At 40.1% G+C, this 24,512-nt stretch overlaps 1 protein-coding gene across 1 annotated transcript in view; it reads left to right on the top strand.

Moving 5' to 3' along the window:
• Il23r (interleukin 23 receptor) overlaps window positions 1-24,512 on the top strand; it is a 62,047-nt gene that overhangs the window by 4,564 nt on the left and 32,971 nt on the right. The window contains exons 3-5 of the mRNA XM_059256706.1: window positions 6,819-6,942; window positions 14,529-14,689; window positions 17,485-17,630. Coding sequence (XP_059112689.1) covers window positions 6,819-6,942; window positions 14,529-14,689; window positions 17,485-17,630 — 431 coding nt within the window. The remainder of the gene's footprint in view (window positions 1-6,818; window positions 6,943-14,528; window positions 14,690-17,484; window positions 17,631-24,512) is intronic.

Here is a 24,512-nt window from a genome sequence, read left to right as displayed (position 1 = left end):
GTTCTGTAACAAGGCCACTGTCCTGCTTAACTCCAGGCACATGACCAAGCATGCATGTCTTTCAAATGAGATAGCTATGGGATGAGGTGGAGGAGAGTTGAAGAAGTAAGTTTTAGACTTTAATAATAAACTTGCTACATGTGCCTTGAATCAGTGCATTAAACAGTAGAATGTGCCTACATTGTGAAAAATCAAACCATAAACAGACAGCTCATCAGAAGCATGAAATCTTATTAGCTTGTCCGTAATCTCAGGAACAAAATCACCCTCTCAATGTGTCAGTGTTCTGCTGTTTCTCTCTTGGGGATTGATGTAAGAGTGGAGAGTGATATGCAATTTCTTCAGAGGGAAAATGAGAAATCTCCACAGTTCCTGGGAAAGGTGAGTTGTTGGTTTAAGTGAGAGGAAAAAAAATCTAAAATAAGTATCACTTCTATTAAAAGAAAAAAATCCAGCAGCTTTGGGTTTCAGTTCTGTATCTTACTTACAATTCCTGATTCAAAGAGCACCTCATTCTCTAAACAGACAGTTGTGGTGATGGAGATCAGAGCAGATGATTTTATAAGATGGAACAAGAAATCAAAACAGTTACCACCATGTTACTTTTTGTTAAAGCAGAATGGGTCTGCCTTATGCTGGGTCTGGGAGAATGAACCATTAATACAGGATGCTGTTGAGCCTCCTGTTTTCAAGCAAACTTGATCTTAAACTCCGGTTTGGTGCTGAGCACAGGCCCCTTCATTTTGGTTTGAATTGCTAGTTTATTTTCCTAGTGAAGGACCTTCATCCAAAACAACAGCAAACATGTTCTTACAAATTTTACTTAACACTCCTTCCCTGTGTGCACCAGAGTGCAGGTGACTCATTACTTGCTGCCACCCTCTTAGTATGTGGGGGTTTCTGTCCAAAGCCCAGAACCAAGTCAAAGGATGTTCCCCCTCCAGGACAGCCTAAGAGAAGCTCTCATCCTGTACCATCACTCTTTCCATTCATTAATTTTTGAGGTGTAATTCCTCACAGAAACCTTGGGTTATGAGTGTGAAAACCCAACTGCCAGGCAAGAATTTACTCAACCCCCTGGGTTCAAGTTGAATGAGCTTTGGGGCTGAGTTCTCAGCAAACTTACTTCCTATTAAATAGGTCAAAAGGGGGGGCTTGAGGGTTTTGTGGTGCTCTAGAAAGTACACTGCTTTCACTGGGCCACTTTGATACAAGATATTTGTTCTGTAAGCTTTACAATGTCAAGTAGTCATCACTGTTTTGAATGGAGTGATTACAGGCATTTTGGCACATCATGGAAGGTAGAGGGAAAGTGGGTCAGTGTTTTCCCTGAAACTATACAGGTATTTCAAAGTCTTTCTAATGAGTGATTCCTGAAACACCACTATCACAGTTTCCACTATAATCCATAATCTTAAATGCTTCTTAGATTCTTATCTCTGATTAAATGAAAACATACTATGGGAAATTTGTTCAAATAGGGGTCATTGAAAAGTGTCAAATTAAATAAACCATGTAAGTAATGTTTCCACTTAACCATTTACTTAAAATTTTAAGCATTTTTGTCTTACATGTTTTCAGTCTTTGGCCTATACTTACGATGATGAAAAAATTGTTAGACACTCAAAACCCTGAATATTTTCAGTGTTGTTCCTTGTGTGGATAGCCTAGCCTACACCTTCCTGCAGTGGCTTAGTGATCTCCACCTGAAACTTCATGCCTCTCTCCATCTTAATTCTTCTCATTATCCTCTTTTTAATTCGCCATTCAATTCATGGGATAAACTTCAGTGATTGTTTTACAAATGTACCCAAAAATGTGCTAAGTACTATAAATACAAAGTAAAGAAAACCACAGACCCTGCCCCTTCAGAAGATCTTAGTGGCAAAGGATCTTTGGTTAGACTGAATTAGTAAATCTCCTGGTAAATGATCAGAGAGCATCCTATAAGGGTAGAAGGGTGGGATAGATGTGAGAGAACAAAATCTTAATCCTCTGTGTATTCTGGATATTCTCAAGAAGTGGACAGCTAGTTTTGTTCTTGGATAGCTATAGCCTAGCAGTGAATCTAACAATGGGATGTTCCTCTTGGGACTTTACTCTCTAGCTCCTTATTCTGCTTCCCACTAACACACATTGCTCACTTAGCCATGTGACAGAGTTGTCACTTTCGTCTTTTCCGAAGTTGTTGCCAACCATCCATTTGCAGTCCTGACCATTTGCTTCGTAGAGAATAGTGTGAAACAAAGTCCAGAAAGTTGACATGTGTCTTCGGTAATTGTCAAATTGCAGGGCTCTCTGTCTAAAACCACAGGGAAAAGTAGCAAAAATAGAAAAACCCCTACCAAGCCCACGAGCTCATCATTCTACCCAGGACATAATTCCACTGTTATAATCCACAAGCTCTCACAACCCAGTGTACAGAATGATGTAAGGTACTGTTGCCATGCTTACCTCTTTCAAGTTCAAATGAAACTTCAAGATTTCTTTTCACTTGTGGGAGCCCACGTTTCTCACTGGAACCTAACGCTACCACTCGCCGAACTCTTACAAAGCATTTTCATGTCATCATTGCTGTTTGAAAATAGCTTTTAAAAAGAAGATTGAGTTGTTTGTATGGGTTTCTGTGTGAGAATGCATGTACATATGTGTATGAAGGTAGGAAGGCTAGAAGAGGTCACTGGGTATTTTCCTCTATCACTCTCCTTCTTTTTCCTTTGAGGCAGAATCTCTCTCTGAACCCAGGGCTCACATTTTCTTGGCTAGGCTGGAAGCCAGCAAGTTGCAGTTATTCTCCTATTTCTGCTTCACTTGGAGCTGGAGTTACAGATGTGCATACCATGCCTAGCTCATTACACAGGTGTCGTAATCCAAACTCCAGGCTTCATAATAATGCAGCAAACACTCTCAAACACTGGGCATCTCTATAGCCAAGAACACAGCTTTTAATAGTAAAATTGATTACATTCAACATACACAGTTAAAAAGCTTTTGATGAGCAAAATAGAAATGCCTGTCAAGCACACAAGCCCATCATTCCACCCATGACATAATCCCATCTTAACAATTGGAAATGTGTCTTTGACGTTTTAGCATTTCCCTTTCTCTTTCTCTCTACGGAAGCTACTGCAATATATCACTTTGTAACATACTTTTTAAATCACTTTATCATATAGTCATTACTCAGTAATATATTTCTAACAACTTCTAAGACCTTAAAGCATTGTCAACAACATTGTTTTAAGGTGTGTTTTAGGAGTATATTATAGTTTGCACAGCCTTGTGTTGTAACATGGAGGGGGATTCTATGTTTTTCATTATTATTAACACTACTTTGAAGGATAGTTACATACTCTTAGCAAGTTATTTTCATATATGTGTGGATATTTCATTAAGAATGCACTCTTACTGTAAAACTGCTGGGTTGCATGGTATTGTTCTCACTTGAAGCTTTTTTAATTATATGTTTTATTTATTCTGTGTGCACATGAGTACATGTATGTGTATTTATGTGCCTATGCATATGCCATGGCATGCATGTGGAGGTCATAGGACAACCCCAAGGAATCCATTCTCTCCACCATATGGGTCTTGGGGATCAAACCCAGATTGTCAGTTTGAGCAACAAGCACCTTTTCACACTGAGGGATCCTGCCAGCCCTGTTCTCGCCTTTTCCTGTTATAATACACAACGGGTAAACCTCAGAGGTTATCCAAATTTGTACCCATGCCGGAAATGTGTTACAGGATTTCCATAAATCCGTTTTAACATTTTATAATTTATAATTACCATTTTTTTAAATTTTTGCCAATTTGATGGCTCTAAATAACTTTTTGAGGTTTTCTGTTTTGTTTTGTTTCGTTTTGTTTAAGAAAATGGTCTCACTGTGTAGCTCACTGTGTCTCACTATGGCTGACCTGCGACTCACTATGTAGACCAGGCTGGCCTTGAACTCACAGGGATCCATTTGCCTCTCGAAATAACAATGTAATATTCTTGGTAGACAATTTGCAAATACCAAACTGTCTGTGTCCTTTTCGTGTTAATTAAATTTGCTCTTTGGCAATTTCATACACACACACACATATTCTGATGACTCTTAACCTCACTGTCTTTTGTCTACTCTCCATCCCTGTCAAGCCCCTCCTCCTCACAGGTCTTTTCCCCATATTCATGTCCTTTTGTTTTGTGATCTACGGATTTTAACCGGGGCCATCTGTGTGACCATGCTTTGAAACCGTCTGTCATACCTTGTGGGCTCACTCTCGGGTACATAACTGAAGATAATGTTCACCCCTAGCCATCAGTAGCCAACAGTTCATCAGCAGTAGAGATCCATGAATCCATGATTGTCTGTGGAATGGCCCAAGCTTTATTCTTCATAATTCTCCCCTTCCAGCGTCCACCACGATTTCTTCCCTTTGTCTTGTAATTCTCAGCATAGTCATCTCAGGCAGGAGTTTATCTGGAGGGGAAAACCGAGAGAAGTGTCCCGGAAATGTTGAGATACAGCAAGCACTTACTCAATATCCCCACGTTTGTTTGAAAACATCAATCCTGGGAGCTTATTGTTGAACGACATAATTGGACATCTGGATGCCATTCAATGGTTTCTGGGGTTACATGGGCCTCAGAGACACTGAGGGTCCAAAGATTGTCATCAAAACTCTTTGTCCTAGGCTGGATTCACCCTTAAATCCAGCACCACTAAAAGGACTGTTCACTGTGACAGGAATGTCACAAGGAGCTCAGCTCATGTACTGCATAGAGAGAAACGGAGGGAGAGAGCAGCAGGGAGAAGAAGAGAGTGGGGATAGGGAGAGGGGGAGAGAAGAGGGAAAAGGAGAGAGGGAGACCCTTAGAGAATTCTTATTGATTCATTCTGAGTCATGAGCTCATTCCCAAGAGAAATTCTCTGATTAGTCAGCTTAGGTCAAGGGCACCCTTGTGCACATGACCTAGTTGCTGACATCCCTGGGCTAAACTTGGGTGGAGAATGGAGCTGAGGAGACTGGGATTAGTGTTGCTTCTCATAGAAAAAAAAAAAATGCTGGCAGACAAAACAAAATAAAAAATGAGGCTATGGGGAGGACAAGCAGAACCAAAGGTGGGTGGGTGGAGTGTGGTCAGGGATGTGGGAGAAAGAGCACATCTTGAAATAGTTCTATGAATACCAAAGCTTTAAAAAAAAAAAGACCTTTTTGATGTGGCAATGGTAAAATCTACATAGTATAACCTACTTATTTTCGCCAATTGTAAGGGTTTGCTTCAGTGGCGGTTACTGCATTTGCTTATCTCCTTCCAGCACTCTCTTTCTAGGACTCTTCTTGTCAAAGGAAACTGTCTATTGAATAACAGCTCTCATCCTGGACTTCCACACACTGCCCACCTGCACAACAGGCCACCCCTGTCATCCTACCTTTGGTTTTGTGAATTTGACGATTCTAGATACCCTTTCTAAGGGGAACCATGCAGTCTTTTGTGTCTGGCTTATTCTGTACAGTGTCCTCAGGTGTCACGCATATTGTAACATGGTTGGAAGTTTCCTTCCCCTTACTGCTGAATCACATGTGAACAGCAAACTTTTAAGGGGGAAAGTAAAATACACACTCCACAGGAGGAAATGGTTTTCTGGACCAATAGGGGAAAGCTGAAGAATCTCTCACAGAGCCTAAGAACAAAGGCTTGAAGGAGAAAGTAAGACAAAGGTCAGCTGCTGCAGAGGTCAAGCTCTGTCATACTGATGGAATTCTGATGGGGCAGTAAGGAGTTTTCCAGACAGAAAGTTCCTGTGACCTTAACAACTGTGGCTTCAGCAGAACTGTGCAAACTAATCCTGAAAGATCAGAGGGGCTGAGGAGATGGCTCCATTGGTAAAATGCTTGCCATGAAAGCATGAAAACCTGAGGTTAGATCTCCAGTAGCCACATGAAAGCCAGGCATGACGATGGCTGCCTGTAATCCCAGTATTGAGGAGGCAAAGACAGGAGACTCTCTAGGGCTTGCTGGCCTACCAGTTTAGCCAATCAGTGAGCTTCAGGACCAGTGAGAGCTCTTGCGTCAAAACAAACAAACCAACAACAAAAAATAGCAACAAGAACAGAAAAAAGGCATGAAAGGCTACAGAGATGGTTCAGGGGTTAAGAGCACACATTCTTCTAGTAGAAGTCCTAAGTTCAGTTCCCAAAACCCACATAGGGCCATTTACAACTGCCTGTAACTCCAGCTCTAGGGAATTCAATACCCTCTTCTGGCCCCCAGAGGCATCTGCACTTACAAGTACAAATTCCCACATAGTCAGACGTACGTAATTTACAATAAAATAGATATTTAGAAAATAATATGAAAAGTAATGAAGGCAGACATCCAGTGTGGCCTCTGTCTTCCACTTGTACCAGAATTCTCACACACATAAGTGCACACAGACCATACACACACATGCACATACACACATCATACACACATGCATTCACACAAAAATATGTATAAGAATAATTTTTTAATGACTTGATTAAAAAGTAAGAAAGGTAGAGTGGTAGCTGAGAGGAGATAGGATTAGAGAATTGGGGGCAGGGGACGTGCCTTATTTGGATGGGAGGAACCCGACCTTGTTAGTATCCCCAAGGAGTAGAGACCACAAGACAGCATAGTGAGGGAAGGACCAATGCTTGGTGACAAACTGGGTACAAGGTAGTAGTAGTGGAATGAGGAGCCCATGGGTACTCAGTGCCAAGTGGCCCAGTTTCCCTATGAAACGGATGATTTATAAACTACCTATTTTGTCAAGAGCAATTCTTAGTGATTCATTTTGTTGCAGATCCACCAGATGCCCCCAGCCAAGTGACATGTGTCATCTACGAATACTCAGGGAACATGACATGCACCTGGAACACTGGGAAGCTCACCTACATAGATACCAAGTATGTGGTGCACGTGAAGAGGTAGGTTCTATGGCACTATCAGACACATTCTACTGCAGAGTGGACCCAACAGAGACCAAGACCAGCCTCAAACCTGAGACACCTATGTTTGTTAGGGAACTTAAAACCACTCCTGGGTCACTGCTGTTTTCTGCTTCATGGGACAACAAACTCTATGACCAACTCATTCTTCTCTCTTGGTAGTAGCTGGTAGTAGGAGTTAAAGAGCCCATTTTAAACTGTGACCTAAGTCTCAGCCCTATTCTCCTTTGAGGATTAGGATAATGTACTTAGTCCCTCAAAATTCCCATTCTTCATCTTTAAAACGGGCCCCCAATGCGTGCTTGTTCCAATGAATTGCGTGGTTCTGGCTTTCAACTCACATGATGGTGCCAGGTCCTTAGCAGTAAGTTTAGGGGAAGTATTAATGATTAATTGTGACCTTCAAGTTTTAGTTCTAATTTAGGTAATACAGCTCTAGCTTGAATGGGAATTAAAGTTCCAGACAGGAAAAGTGGAAAGGAAAAAAGATATCCTCCCATGGACTCCTCCTCCACAACTCTGAGCAGAAAAATGCCATGCATCTGTCTACTCTATCAAGCTGGGAACCTGGCAAAAGGCATTATAGAGCAGCCTTATGACTGCCATTCAACACTATTGCCACTATATGTCCTCAGAAAGGTTGTTAGCCTTGCTGGATGGCTGGCTCTCAACCTCCTGTGGAATGAGGACAATTATTAAAGCAACAATGAAACAGGAGATATCTTAGCCCATTCATGTTACTATAACTGAATGTCAGTGACCAGCTAATTGGTAAGAAATAGAAATTCATTTCATGTAGACCAGAGATTGGGAAGTTCAAGATCCAAGTGCTAGGAGATTTGGTGTCTGTCACTGGTCCATTCCTCATAAGCAGTGTCTTCTGTATGTACTCAGAGGAGAGGAGGAAAAAAACTCCATTCCTTCATAAGGCATTGACATCATCCTTGAGGGTGGGGCCCTCATTACATCATCACCATCTAACAGCTCAGTCCCTTAAGACTCTTGCACTAGAGTCTGAATCTTACATATGAAACTGACCCATTGCTCAAGAGAGGAGCTAGGTTGTAGCTGGAGTTTTTTCTCTGGGTCCTGCCAAGCCCCGGCAGTCCGACAGCCCACTTATAAAATAAACACACAGACACTTATATTATTTAAAAACTGTATGGCCGTGGCAGGCTTCTTGCTAACTGTTCTTATATCTTAAATTAACCCATTTCTATAAATCTATACCTTGCCACATGGCTCGTGGCTTACCGGCATCTTTACATGCTACTTGTCATGGCGGCGGCTGGCAGTGTCTCCCTCACTCAGTCTTCCACTTCCCAGAATTCTCCTCTCTCCTTATCCGGCCTATACTTCCTGCCTGGCCACTGGCCAATCAGTGTTTTATTTATACAGAACGATATCCACAGCACTAGGTCTCAGCATGTGAGTTTGGAGGGACACCAATCAGACTATAGCAAATGGGATTCGAATATTATGGTGCACTCAAAATTGTCTTCCTAGGCTTATGTGATTTGCATTACACCAAGCCTGATTCATATAGGAGAAGAAAGATTAATAAACACATCAACAATCATTCACTGAGTACTGTATACAATTTTATTTTCAAATAATTTTGAACAAGTCTAGAAAATGATGCTCGATGTGTTCTAATATGAAAGATTAACTTTATAGCTATTGAACATAGATATATCATTATGTATAAGCAATATTCCAAAATCTGGAAAAAATGTAAAATCCAACACTTCTAGTCCTGAGCACTTTGAATAAAGGAAGTTAACTATAGTTAAACTCTGGCAAACCCAACTTGTATTTCAAATTGATGGAGTACAGATCAATGTAATTTTATTGAATTTTAAAGAAGGCACAGTGAGGCTGGAAAGATGGTTTAGCAGTTAAGAGCATTACTGATCTTCCAGAAGACCCAAGTTTGGTTCCCAGTACCCATGTCAGATGGCTAATAACTGTAACTCCAGTGCTAGGTGATCTAACTTTCTGGCCACACACACACACACACACACACACACACTTACATACCCATCTATACACACACACACACACACACACACACACACACACACATACACATCATTAAAAATAAAAAATAACAACACTAAATTCTTTAGATATGAGCTGGGCGGTGGTGGCGCACGCCTTTAATCCCAGCACTCCGGAGGCAGAGGCAGACGGATCTCTGTGAGTTCGAGGCCAGGCTGGACTACCAAGTGAGTCCCAGGAAAGGCACAAAGCTACACAGAGAAACCTTGTCTTGAAAAACCAAAAAAAAAAAAAAATTCTTTAGATATGACATAAAGCATTGGAAAAAATTATCATACAAATACGTGTTTTCTTCTAGCAAATTCAAAGCACGCTTTCCAGTAAGCACAGACAAACAAAAGGAAACAGGCATCTAATCATCTTCTAACTCATGGGGAACACAATCATGAGCTGAAATAAGCTAGAGAAAGAAAAGCCCACTTCTCTAATTAAACTGCCCAAAAGGCCTTTTCCCTCCAAGAAAAAGCTGAGTTATACTGAATGCTGTGGGCATTGAAGGCGGAAAGCATGCAGCAAAGAAAAAAAAAAAAAACCTGTGCAGATCCTGGCTTCTTAGGGTATTTCCATTTAGCCAAACAGCAAGAGATCGGCATAGGCAAAGTTTCACTTTCAACTCATGTGCTTCTGTGTTCCAGTAAAACCAACACACTGTGAAGCCTGCCGCCATGGCCACCTGCTTGTTCACAGGAAAGTGGAAATCCTTCAGTGGCAGGACAGGGGAATCGGAGGTCTTCCAGTGTTGCATGGACCTTGTCCAGCAGAACTGAGTCTGTGGCTGCAATGGCTCTTCTCCTCTCTAGTGGTGCTCCCACTAGACAGAACTCTGTGTTGTTTTCCTGTGTATCAATGGGTGGTGCTGGGAAAAGACTGGCCTCTGTTACTAAGTGTCTTCCTACTCTTGGCCCCCTGTCTTCAGCAGGCCCTTATAAATAGACCATCTGTGAAACTCAGCAGTGTCTGACAGTGCCTTCTAGTTGTTAATAGTTATTGAATAGAAATGAGTGAATGGGACCCTCAAGATGGTTCAGCAGTTAAAAATGCTTGTCTCAGGCCTGACAACCTCAGTTTGACTCCTGAGACCCATAAGGTAGAAGGAGAGAACTGAATCTAAAAATTGACCTCTGACCACAATATCATATGTGTACCTGTGAGTATACACATACAGAAAATAAATAATAAACAGATGAAAAATATTTAATTTCAACAAGTTTTAGGAAGAGAAATGGATCAGTGGTAGCCCTCCACTCTGTCCTAGCCAAGCCAATTTTTTTTGTTTTTTTCTTCTTTATTAAGAAATGTTCTACTCACTCTACATACCACCCACAGATCCCATCTCCTCCTTCCTCCCATCTCCCAGCCCTCCCTCCCAAGCCACCCCACATCCCCACATCCCCAAATCAAGGTCTCCCATGGGGAGTCAGCAGAGCCTGGCACACTGAGCCTAGGCAGGTCCAAGCCCCTTCCCACTGTACCAAGGCTGTGCAAGGCATCACACCACAGGCACTGGATTCCCAAAAGCCTGCCCATGCACCAGGAATGGATCCCGATCCCCCTGCCTGGGTGTTCCCCAAACAGTTTGAGCCAAACAACCATCTTCCTTATCCAGAGGGCCTAGTCCAATCCTCTGGGCCAGCCAAGCCAATTTAGCAAATATTTATTTCCTGATTTATGGAAGGCCCAACTTAAACCCTAGAAGTTAAAGCGGGGGAAAGACACCAACAAACCCAAGATCATAAGCATTTGGAGGTCAATGGTTCCTCTTAGATGTCCAAAAGGCTGCTCAAAGGGAACATTTTTCTAAATCAAGCACCAGGCTCTTCTTCCAACTTGCTTCCAACAGAGTGTCAGTCTTGGAGACCAGCATTTTTAACTGCTGAGCCCCATCTTGTAAAGGACAACTCTCTCGCTGTTCGGGTCACATCCTTAGCACCCCATGCATTTCTCCTTACAAGACTTGAGGTCTCAATATGTGTGGTAAGAGAACTAGCCACAAACCAGCTAAGAATGTGTGTGTGGTTTTCTCTAACTGGAAAATAGTCAAAGATGCCCCACTTAGCACTTACCCTTACCACTAAGCATAGCTGCGGGTCTTGTTTTCACGTTTGAATTCTTATTTAACACAGTTTAGCCTATTTTCCAATAAGTTCTCTGTTGATAAACTTATGACCCCTCGTATTTCAGAAAGATCATAAGGCACCTATATAACTATCTAAACACAATGACATAATTTAACTTTAGATACAAATTTGATATATGTATGTGTATACACACACACACACACACACACACACACACACACACACACATCAAGCAGATGTGGTATTGCACACACACTGGCAATCCCCAGCACTTGGGAAGCCAAAGCAAGGGGATTTAGAGTTCAAGGCCAGCCTGAGACACAGAGCAACCCTGTCTTAATTTTTTAAATTTCATTTCCATTCATAAAAGTGACATTACAAATGCCTTTTAACTTGTCATAGTTTAATGAGTCCTACTCCTTGCTTTCTCTCCTCACGAATCTACCCTCATTCATTATTACAATGATGCCATCTTTCCTGTTTCACAGAGGAGTAAAGTGAATTATATCAGGGTTAAGTAAATTATCTTAAACCTCACAGCTTATGAAGGGAGGCAAGAGGCAATATGGGAAAACACTGAAGCTTAAAGCCCGAGTTGCTAGGGACATGTTATTTGGTTCTACCCCTGTGCCATGTGTCAGACTGAGAGAGCCCTTTATCACCTGCTAAGGTGGCCTTTGTATGGCAGAACATTTCTGTGGTGTTTTAATTCATAAAATCTATTTTTAATGAAAGCATAAAGTTAGTTCCTCACATCTGTGTCTCTGTGAGTAAGTCACATGAATCAAGTTCTGATTCTTCCTGAGGTATTAGGAAGCTGCAGAAATTCAGGAGTTGCTAAAAAGTCATGTAGTATACATGGAGCTAGAATGGAACTCTAAGCATGAAATAACAGTAACTTTAAAGCTCTCTCTTCCTCATCAACCTTATGAAAGCAGTCTCCTAGAAGAAAAAAAGTTGATGGTGTTAGATAAAGAAATCAGGCCAGTCCTTGCCTCAACTCAGCAGCTCAAACATCATAATTGGAACAGAACAAAAAAAAAGGGGGCAGGTGACTCCCGCAGCACCCCATTCCCAATGAATGGTGATGTGCAGATCTGTGAGATATTTCCACTTCTTAGAAATAGGAATTTGGGGACTGAAATGTGACTCAATTAATGGAATGATTTTCTAGCATGCACAAAGCCCCAGGGTCAACCTCCAACTCTGAATAAACTGGGTCATCTTCAGCAACAGAGGCAGTTTAAAGGACAGCTAGAGCTACATGAAACCCTGTCTCAAAGAAGAAAAAGGCAGGCGTAGTGGTGCAATCCTTTAATCCCAGCACTTGGGAGGCAGAAGCAAGGAGATCTCTGAGTTTGAGGCCAGCCTGATCTACATAATGAATTCCAAGTCAGTCAGGGCTACATTTGAAATGTGTATATGTGTGTGTGTGTGTGTGTGTGTGTGTGTGTGTGAGAGAGAGAGAGAGAGAGAGAGAGAGAGAGAGAGAGAGAGAACCAAAACATTGTTTGACTATTTCAGAGTAGAAATTTAAAAATAGAGGACCATGAGATGGCTCAGCAGGTAAAGATGCTCTCCACCAAGCCTGATGACCCGAGTTTGACACTGACCCATAGGGTAAAAGAAGAACTGGCTCCCACGGGTTGCTCTCTCTCTCTCTCTCTCTCTCTCTCTCTCTCTCTCTCTCTCTCTCTCTCTCTCTCTCTCTCTCTCTCACACACACACACACACACACACACACACACACACACACACACACAAACTCAAACATGTCTTCATCTCTTGAGAGCTAGAAGACTCCTACTCTGGTCCGCTTCTTCTGTTTGCTGCCCAAAGGCAATATTAGCTAATAAAACTTGACAGTTTAGCACAAAACAAGTGGAATTCATCAGGATTAACTGGCTGACTAGAAATCCTCAGCCATACAATGCAAAAACATTGATGTGATTCAAGTGGTGTTTAATGGTTCTCTATACTGCCTAGTCCCTAACTCCTACCATTATCTTCTTCATTGTCTTGCACAGCAAATGACTCCTTCTCCTCATTTAATCAACTACCTGGTACAATCTACTTTCTTATGTTATTTTTGGAGATAGAGTCTCCTTGTAGCCCAGGGTAGCCTAAAGCTCTCTGTATATCCAGGAATGACCTTAAACATGAGATTTGCATGCCTCCACCTCCCAATCATGCTCAGTTCTATTTTCAAAATATGTCATGGCCATCCTCATTGACCCCCACTTAAGACTTACAATAGTTTAATTCTGGATGACCCTGGTCTATTGTTCTTTCTCCTGCACCACTTTTATTTCCCAGCAGTCTACCCTTCATGAAACTGCCCAGCCAATCCTATATGCTTTCTTCCCCTCACATGGCAAATCCCAACCTGTCGGCTCCTCATTAGAGGGTCTTTTGAGCATGGCCTGCTCCACTCCCAGCTACTTCTTGCCCTTTCATGCTCCCTTCCATGCACTTGCTGAGCTTTCATATCATCATTTCACTTAGTTGTTTTACAATATGCTGGTTTTTTTCTCCCTGCAAAGTTGCCCTTCCGCACCCTGCTTCAGCCTCTCACCCCATCCTGCTTCAGCCTCTCACCCCATCCTGCTTCAGCCTCTCCTCACCCCATCCTGCTTCTTCAGCCTCTCACCCCATCCTGCTTCAGCCTCTCACCCCATCCCGATCTCCTTTCACTCCCATCCTTACCCAATGTTGTGGCAGAAATAAATGTCCAACTGAAAAGCCCAATGCACTGAACCTCTGCATTGCCCCTTCGCAGTAGGGGCTCATTCATGTCAAGCTTTGGACAATGCCAAGTTAGTCATTAATGGGCACTGTGAGCACAGTGCCTGGTGGGGTACTATGAGCCCAGTGCCTGGTGTGGTACTGTGAGCACAGTGCCTGGTGGGGTACTGTGAGCACAGTGCCTGGTGGGTTACTGTGAGCCCAGTGCCTGGTGGGGTACTGTGAGCCCAGTGCCTGGTGGGGTACTGTGAACACAGTGCCTGGTGTCCACAATACACAGAGGAGTTCATGAAAATACTTAATTTTTTTAAATGAGAAAAGAAATAGAATTAAAATTTTTAATAAATGATATTAATATATAAGCATACAAATAAACCAACATATATGAACATATGAATATATGTGTACATTTTGTTTATATGTATATTTTGCACATAACTATATAACCACTTCTATTTTCTTAGTAGAGAAGGTCTACAATGGGAAAAGTATTTGGAACCCACCAAAGTTAAACCATGGCCTGTGCCACCCTTGAATTTGTTTTTAAAAATTCAGAAAATAAAATGAAGTTTGATTCATGATTTAGTAACAAGTTGAGTTCTGAAATCAGGTGAAAAAGATAGCATTCAATGTTTCTGGAACAAGTAAACTACATAAATATAACTGTGGGTTTTCTTATAGTTTAGAGACGGAAGAAGAGCAACAGTATCTTGCCTCAAGCCATGTTAACATCTCCACTGACTCATTACAAGGTGGAAGGAAGTATTTGGTATGGGTCCAAGCTGTCAACGCCCTAGGCATGGAGGACTCACCACCACTACAAGTCCATCTGGATGACATACGTAAGGAATGAGAGATGCTACATGCCTTTTATTACAGACGACTAATTCGCGTTGATGGCGTCAAGTGGTCTAAATCTGAACAAAGCACACCTAGAGTTCTTGCCGATTACAAGCCATCAAATTTTTCTGGTGTTTTTCCACCTGGGGAAATTCTGCAATTGGGCATCCTTCCAGTCTCATTTCTAGATGGCAGTGGTTTTAGAAATATGTTTTGAGAACTTGTATCCCAAAAGCCAGAGAGACTAAGAGAGACATGAAATCTGCCTTAAAAGAACTTGCCACCTTTCAAGGGCAGATGGGAAAAAACAAGGATTGTACTCAGATATGATGAACCTTATGTTGTAAAAGGCATGGCATACTAAAATTCTATGCTCTGTGTACTGTGTGTCAGGGAGGGCCCTTTTCAAGTACATAGAGATTGCTGAAAATTGTATTGACATCTCTAACTTCACTAACCAAACTGGTGTTAGCATGTTTTAACTTGAAATATTTAGACCCTGCCTTTTAAAGGTTACAATATTTAATAAGCATTTCTATTAACTTAACCTACAATATTGTTTTCATTATTATCTGAGCTTGTGATTGTTTATTCCCTTCTTGGAGATTTATACTGTTCTCGATTTCCACCATTATTAAGTATAATGTCATGATAATTAGCTAAGGTACTCTTCAAGGGTAAATTAGTTTATTCAGATTTAGCAGTACAATGTGAATATGTATGCCATTGTAAACTATATATGAATTGAAAGAGGATGAGGCAAGAAGTTTCAAAGGCAAAATGAGGATGACTATATAAATTGTTTTGCATTAATTACCCTTGCCTACAGGGATTAGTAACAAAGGTGGTGTCGACCCAAACAAGGCCAGACAGCTGATGGACAGACGTTGCACAAGCATTTTCTGTGGAACGCTAGGGTTCTGGCAGAATATTTTGTGACCAATCCTGTAATCATACACCTGATCATGAATTCCTTTCCCCTCTATCCTCACCCCTAACTTCACATACTTATTTTTTGTTAAGAGGACTTAACATAGTTATTATATTCTGATTTTGATAATTTTTACAGGGTTCAGAATGCTTAATGGTGCTATTCTGAATGCCCGCACCAAACTCAAGTGGAAGACAGGAGGAGGAATATAAGTTATGGCTTTGATAGTACTTTAAAAAGTTTTAAGTGGTCCCAGAGCCATGTAAGTCTACTTTCTTAACTCCAGAAAAATTCAGAAACTGATTGCTATTGAAACAAAGCTTGTCCTAGTAAAAGGAAAACAACTGCGTAATTCGGGTGACATAAATCAGCTACAGTGAGCTCTGGAAAGAAACTAATTTCACTGTGATGTTTATGCTGTTTAGTCCTGTATAAAGCATACTTGAGTTTTATACTTCTCTATGAATTATCTACCTGTGTACATAATTTTAGGTAATTGTTAATTAAACAGTAGCTTCCCAAAGTGCATTCTATGAAGTTAAAAATGAATAAAAATGAATTAATTCATAGAGGATATTAAGTTGTAACAATAGTTCCTGAAGCCTAAATGCAGGCTTCTGAGTTGATAATTTATCTAACGAAGACAAAGGTTTTCACCTTTATAATATGTATATAGAATAAATAAATAGAATAAATAAAAAGTATCAATAATATATTCTGTTCATATAAAGAAATTTACAGGGGCTGGAGAGATGACTCAGAGGTTAAGAGCATTGGCTGCTCTTCCAAAGGTCCTGAGTTCGATTCCCAGCAACCACATGGTGGCTCACAACCATCTATAATGAGATCTGGTGCCCTCTTCTGGCCTGCAGGCATACATGCAGGCAGAACTCTATACATACTAAATAAATAAATCTTTTTTTAAAAAACTAACAAATGGAAAAAATTTACAGATGTTTATATAGTTTAGAAATATGAATATTCTAGCTACTACACAATTTCTTCTAGAATAACTATAAGGTGACCCCTCAGAATGTCAGTATCCCTTTAAGGACACACACAATGTCTTACTCTTAGGGAACTTATTCATTGCAATGGGAGAAGAAAACAAGTAGCAGCAGATGTAAATATTCACAGATTTCCCTCTTCCCCAACAGAAGAAGAGTGTTACTGTGAAAGGTATGTTTAACAGCTTATCAAGGAAGAGCATCTGAAATAAATACAGATGCTATGTCAACTTACTGTTACTGTGACAAAGTACCCGAGATAATAAACTCGTAAGAAGGAAGGATGTGATACAGCTTGACTTTCTGGCAGTGTCAGTCCTCGATTGGTTGATCCAATTTTTTGGGCCCATGGTAGAGAAGCACGTCATGGTAGAGCCTATGATGGAAGAGGCTGCTTACTTTATCGTTGCTAGGAAACAAAAAGAGAGAGAGGAAGGGCCAGAGTCCCAAATATACCTCTTAAAGTCACACATCTCTTATGATCTAAGACCTCCTACTAGATTATACATCTTAAAGTTCCTGTCATCTCCCAGTGGTGTCTAGGTGGGTACTAAGCCTTTAACACATGAGCCATTGGGAACTTTTCAAATCCAAGCCTTGGAAGAAGAAACACCTCCTTTATCTCTTTTTTATACTCCAGTAATGAGGCCAGCAGCTGGAGTTTCATTAGACTTATAGGAAGTACTTTTCTCTTACATAATAAATCAGAAAATAAGACAAGGTTCATCAGCTGTTACTTAAATTATGAATTTATGGAATGTTGTATTTTGAATTTTGACATGTTTATATATTGATGAAAAGCTACCAATTTCTTCCTGGGGGACTTTTTTAACCACAAATATTTTGTTTCTTTTTCTAGTAATACCTTCTGCACCTATCATTTCCAGAGCTGAGACTGTAAATGCTACTGTGCCCAAGACCATAATTTACTGGAGTAGCAAAACCACAATTGAGAACGTATTCTGTGAAATGAGATACAGAGCAACAACAAATCAAACGTGGAATGTAAGCTAAGTTTTCATTGTTCCTTAGCATATGAGGAAATGACTTAGAGAAAAGCCAATTAGCAGTGTTCAGACTGGACTCAGGAAGGATCCGCTTCTCGCACTTTTGACTGATAGGACATTTGAACTACTCTGATTTCAGTGATTACTGTGTGCTTCTGAATGGGGTTGTTTCCTGAAATGATCGTCTGCCTTCTGTAAGTTGCTAAATAGGCTGAATTTACAACTAAATAAGATTATCTTTAGTTCCTTAGGATTGTCTCTTAGGATAAAATTTACATCTTCATCTATGGGTATAAAACCAAAGCATTCTATGCTGAAATTTGACAGCATGGTGGGTAGGAGAGATTCGGAATGGAGATGTTAGAGTAAGATGTCTGTTTTTCAAATGCAAATGTGTAATTCAGGAGCTGAAGCAGTGTCTCAGTGGTTAAAGGCAATGCCGTTGGTGTGGAAGACTATAATTTGGCTCCCAACAAGATATCCAAAAATGGGTATCTTACCACCTTCTTTAGACCTTAAGGGCACCTTCATACATGTGCATGAATACAACACATACACATGAATAAAAACAAATCTTTAGCTCTCTCCCTCTTGCCAGAGGTAGTGCTGATATCTCTCTCTCTCTCTCTCTCTCTCTCTCTCTCTCTCTCTCTCTCTCTCTCTCTCTCTCTCTCTCTCTGTCTTCCCCCCCCTTTCTCCACTCTCATCCCCAGGGACCAATCTCTGCCCCTTTCTCTGCCCCCTTATCTCCCCTCCCCTCAATAAACCTATGTGGGGAAAAAAGGTCTTTAAAAAGTGTACAATCAAACTTTAAGATTTATCACTAGTATAAGCTTTAATCTTAGATGGGATTAAAGTGAAAATGAATTTCAGGACAAACTTGCAGAATTTAAATACCAAGATTAAATGACCAAGTATTTTAGGAGGAACATGGTTGGTTTGCCATCAAAGCTTTTAGGATACAAGCCTAGGCCCTGGCAGCCTCAACAGTCTAAGCTTAGTCACTTGTGAAAGTGGGCGTGTGAAAAGAAGAGCAGAGACTCATTGAATGTGGCCACAGTAAGAAAAAACTGAAATTAAAGGATTCAATAACCCCCACGTCCATCTTCAGGGTACTGATGACAAGTTTGGGTTTAAATAGAAGGAAAGAGACATGCACACTTACCCAGTCCTTGTTTAGGTGTGCTCTCATTAAATACCGTCTCAGTGCTGGTCCTGCAACATGGTCCAACAATGTACTTATTCTTATATTTTTGGTTGTGAGCCTAGCCTTTAACAGCTGAGCCATCTCTCCAGCCCTGTACTTATTCTTAAAGTGTGCTTCTCAGGAGATTACTTCTGCTCCCAAGAGAGGCCTCCTCTTCACTGAGGTGGGTCCTCCCCCTCACTGAGGCATGTCCTCCCCTTCACTGAGGTGTGTCCCCCCCCTTCACTGAGGTGTGTCCTCCCCTTCACTGAGGTGTGTCCTCCCCTTCACTGAGGTGTGTCCTTCCCTTCACTGAGGAAGTGTGCTTTTCTATGGACCTGAGATGCTTTCTGAGTTCACGGTTGGGTGGAAGCTAGTGGTCTGCTAAATTAACAGATTACGAAAGGGTTTTTGTTATTGTTGTTATTGTTCATGTTTTCTGTTTGTTTATCTGTTATTCACAAGATGTTAGTTCTGGCACAGAAATAGGCAAGGAATGGCTATTCCAACTAAAACTAGCCCAAGATAAGGTAATTAGCCTCTGGACCTGCCACATTCCAACCGCTCCACAACCCGGAACTCTACCCAGCCAGTCAGACTCTGCAGGCTGGGCTTCTTTACAGGAGTCTTCATTCATGGTTCCCTTTCTGGACAAGCACCACATTTTGGGCATGTGGGAGCACATATTGTTTATAAAATATTATAAGGTCCCTCATAGCTAGGAAGGCTCATTCCTAGGATCTGATCTAGATGAGGCTGAGTAGTGGGCAAGACAGCAGGCATCAGGAGAGAGGAACAGCTGGGGAAGGACATTAAGAAAGAACATCCTAGATCATGTCAAAACCGTTAGCTTGTGAGCCAGATTTGACTTATTTTTTTATCCCCTCAGTGTCTGACATCACACTTGCATGTGACCTAAGACACTGTACCTAAAATTAAGTAATCAGGAACACAGTCTGGCCTAATGGAAGTAAGAATACAGATGAGACAATATTTCAAAAGTAACCAAAATGTACATATTTTTAACAAGATTGGCTACATAATCCCCCATATTTAGTTATTTATACTCTATGAACTATCTTACTTATATTTAAATGGTTAGATTTAGGACTTTCGAAGGAGTCACTGTAGTATTGTCCCTTTTTTATTTGTAAAATATGAATATTGTTTAATTAATTTTTTAATTTTGGCTAATTGTCCCATAGGACATTTTAGATACTAATTAAATCAAGAAACATCAGTATTTAAGGTTGAATGCTGTTATTAGAAATTGATGTGTTTTGCATAACTTGGATAAAAAGAGTTATCCCAAATATTTGGGTATCTCTAGTGAAAGTAAGTGGAGTTAAATTTTAACTTAAAAGCTAGACTTTTTTAAATTAAATTATATTCAATGAAAACCCTTGAATTTTTTATATATTAATTTTGAATAAGGCAAGGGTTTAGGGTAAAGAAACAGTTATAACAAAAATATAAGGAGATAATATTTTCATTCAGACCTTATATTTTCATTAAAACCAAGATTAGTATTATTTTATCATTTAGAAATATATCAGGTAGAATATTAGATGTCATAAAATTTTAAGGTCTAATCACAAAAAAAAATTTAAAAAACATGAAGGTGAGAGAAATGTCAGTCACTTGGAGTACCTGATGGTCAGGGGCATTTAAGATTAGTGCCCAGCATTTTCAAAGCCCACATGAATGTGCTATCAGATGATGTGAGAAAGTTCACAGCCTCTCAGAAGTGAGTTGGAAGTCCCTGGACACAGTCCTGATTTTTTAAGTAGAATGGAGTCTTCAGTGTGATGTCTTTTTTTTTTTAAGCTGGTGAAATAATCTAGTCTTTTATCCTCTGAACAAGACTCTGTAACTAATTTTGAATGTTAGTTGTCATAGTTGAATATTTTACCATGCTATGTGTTATGTTTCTCTAATAGACCAAATCTTACAAACAGATTTAACACAGTTTAATGCAGATTAACACAGTATAAATATTCTAAGTAGGCATCACTCTCTAAAGAGAATGTTTTTATGGTGAAAACAGTAACTGATTATCCAAAAAGCAAAGGTTTCATCCAATGGGAAAACACGAAAAAACTAAAATTTAATTACGAATTTTTAAATGTTTATTTAGTAAAAAGATACTAAAAGCAAAGCAATACTTAAGAAAACATTGTTGTAGAGAATCAAGCATTAAATTTATCTCAGGGTATGGAAATAACCCTAAATAATTTATAACCTTTATGTTATTTTTAACTTAAATATGAAATGTTTATTTTAAAACAACCTTTTACAACATACTTTAATCTTAACATTATTAAAAAATTTAGAAAACAATTTTAATGTGGTACTTTTAAATGAAAGCACAGGAGGTTGTATCTAAAACACAGAAAGCAAATGGAACCTTTAGATATCTAACAATTATAAAGACAGGTAGAGAACATTAGTTTTTGTTGTCTTACCAAATACAAATAAATAACTTGTTAAAGATTTAAGTTGTTATAACACATATATGAGCTTTTTTACTAGAAAAACATTTACTTCTTATTAGTGTTTATGAGGCACCCAGAGCAAAATAAAGTTTGGCATTTATGACTTTATTATTATTGCTATTTTAAATAAAATTCAAAGATGAATAATATTTTAAAATGTATCATTATGGTGTAAAACATTAAGATGATCTGCAAATTCTAAGATGTTTGTATAAATCTCAACATAGTTTTTTTAATAAGAGTTGATATTTAGAGTTTTTCTCTTACTTAAGCCTGACTAAAATAAGGATCTTGAAAACTTTGTTTGTTTGGTTGGTTGGTTGGTTGGTTGGTTGGTTGGTTGGTTGGTTGGTTTTTAAAGACACAGTAGTCATCAAAAATATCCTTAAAATTCTTTAAATGTTTGTATTTATATGTACATCCCCATACATATACAGCATATCTAAGGTACAGACAGAGTTGGTGAAAAGAATCTATGTTTGCAGAGACTAAATGACTGGAACTTCAGCACTGTGGAGAGACTGGAATGTTGCAGGTCCTGAGTCTAATCACAATGTCTTGGGCTAATTCTAGCCCTCTGGCACAGACATTCCCTGCCCACCTCTGTGTCAGGAATTTTAATTCGCACATCCTCAGGATGCCAAAGTAAGCATACTTTTATAGCAAGTCAGAAAAGGCAATAAGTTATTCAAAGGTTTCATTTTGTCCCTCTGGTCAAGTGGTCCGTTTTGTCTCTGCTTACCTCATTATGGCCTCTGTGTAAGGGGAGGGGCGTTCACACACACTGAATGTCATTGAGTCTTATATTCCTTCCAAGTTACCATATGGATTACATCTAGGTTAAAGTTTAACTCAAAACAAACTGCTAAAAGTTTGCTGGGCTTTTTATAATGTGTTCCTTCAGACAGCTTTCAAATTATGAAGTACAAATGTGCCCTTATAGTAGAGAATGTTGTGTGATGACATTTTCCTGGGAATAGGGGAGTGATAGATTATAGATAGATAAAAGATAAATAGATTGTAGATATAGATAGATTAGAGATACATGATAGATAGATGGATAGATAGACAGACAGACAGACAGACAGACAGATAGATAGATAGACAGATAGATAGACAGATAGATAGAGGAGAAAGAAGTCTATTCACAACAGAAAGGGAACCCATAAAAGAATAAATGAAAGATTACACCAATGTCCAACTTAGTGAAACAATGAATTTTGGGGGGGATTCCTAACAGGAACATAGGTGAGGAGTTTCCCACAGGAGCAGGGATGACTCAAAAAGCTGCATCACCCAAAAGCCCCAACACTGGTGATCACTACTGAAAGCATCCACCCTAGAGCTATCTTCACAGCATTCAGGTAACTCAGTCTCTTCTCTGTGAAGCGCCCAGAAGTCAGCGGTCCCTCCCCCAACAGCCATTTGCTCATTTTTATGCTGGAGAGGAGCTCTGGGGAATCTTCCAAGTTTCTGTTCTCTTGATCAGTGGAGTGACTCTTTGTTTACCTCCTAAACTTCATAAGCCTCCCCTCCCCCATGGAGGGAATTGTTCAGAGCAAACTGCTATACAACAAATGTAAAGGTGCCTCTATCCGGCCCTCCTTTCCCCATCATATTCATTATCTCCTGTAATCCTCACAGCAAACTCCCAATAATTCTTTAGGACAGGTCACATTAACTCCATTCATCATATAAATGAAGTTAGTCTGAATGAGTCAAGGCAAGTGTTCCTATGTTTACAGCTAGTGCCTAGGTGCCTCTTACAAACTCTGTATTGCTCCAGGTATCCAGTGAATAGCCAGAAAATGAAAACAACAGGTTCTAATCCACATTCCATCCCCTCTACTGTGCTTCTAAAATACAGCCACTAGCACAGAAAAAGGTGGACTGCCATTTCTTTCTATAATTTTCCAGTCAAGTCAAAGATAATCAGGATGAAGCTTTGTTTTATATTTTCATCTAGGTCATTCGAGTACAAAAGAATGGACAGTTGAAAAGGGCTACACCTTTCACTCGGTTCTGTGGTGACACTGTCTTCATTAGGCTAGCTGGAGGGCAGTGACAGGCAATTGTCTAAGGAAAGCCTTGTGGCTCAGATCACAGGGTCAAAGCTCTGTTCCGCTTTCAAGTTGTGCAGCCTACAGCAACCCTGTTGCCAATTGAGAAGTTAGTGGATGCGTTGGTCTGTTGAGCTTTGTGATACCTTCTGAGACATTTACCTAAGAGGATGTTAGGCCAGATGCAAAACTTAAGGCTGTTAAAGGCTGTTAAAGGGGGTAAGAAAGCCCGAGAAAACACGGGGTATAAACTACAACATTGCATCTCTCCATAATCAGGATGTTCTGATCAGCCAAGGTCTAGCAATCTGCAAGACCTTCAATAGAAATTTAGCTTCCTCGAAGAACTGCAACTCACAATCTCTTCTTGGATTCCAAAATTGAGTTGAGATGTATGAGGAAGATTTGAGAAAGTCTCAGAAATTGCAGTAGGAAAATAAGCCAGCCACAGCGTAGTCCTAATTACAAAATAAGACCAGATCTCCATGATGGTTGTGTCCAAGTGAGCTATGTCAATGACATAGAAACGTTTGTGTCATTCTACATCAAAATTATTGAATGACAATAAATATAAAAGTTTACAAATTCATGTACACTCACTTCATTGGCCTTAGTTTACCAAGTGTAAATGTAAACTACATTCTCTGGCAGGGAATGGCCCCTCTTTTTGGTTATCAGAATATTGAAACATTGGTCCCTAAGCTGTTGGAATTCCGCCCCCTGCCCCAGGAATCTTTTGCTATGATCCTGTGATCCTAGTCCCAGCCAAAAGGGGGAAATCTGTCTCCCAAAGAGAATTGAAACAGCTTTAACAAGTTGTCAGACTCTTTGAAGGACAGATAGAGCTATGACAGTGGTGATGAGTGGACCACACCTTAATCAGAACTACTTAGTAATGCACACCTTTCACCCTTTATTTGAACCTAAACTTCATGTCAGACCCCTTAAGATGTACTGGACCTCCTTGTTCTCCTCTCAATGTGGCCATATTGAATAAATCACCTCATCCTGCTTTTCATCATGTCTCTGTCTTTTCAACTGATCCATTGTAGATGAGTGACTGTGCCTAGCTTAATTGGGCTACCAGCCTTATTTAGGCTATGACCCTAAAAACTTTGTTAACAGTTTCAGCAAGCCAC

This window comes from Peromyscus eremicus, chromosome 3, assembly GCF_949786415.1.
Source record: "Peromyscus eremicus chromosome 3, PerEre_H2_v1, whole genome shotgun sequence".
In the NCBI taxonomy this organism is placed as follows: Eukaryota; Metazoa; Chordata; class Mammalia; order Rodentia; family Cricetidae; genus Peromyscus; species Peromyscus eremicus.
This window is presented reverse-complemented; position numbering and strand designations above follow the sequence as displayed.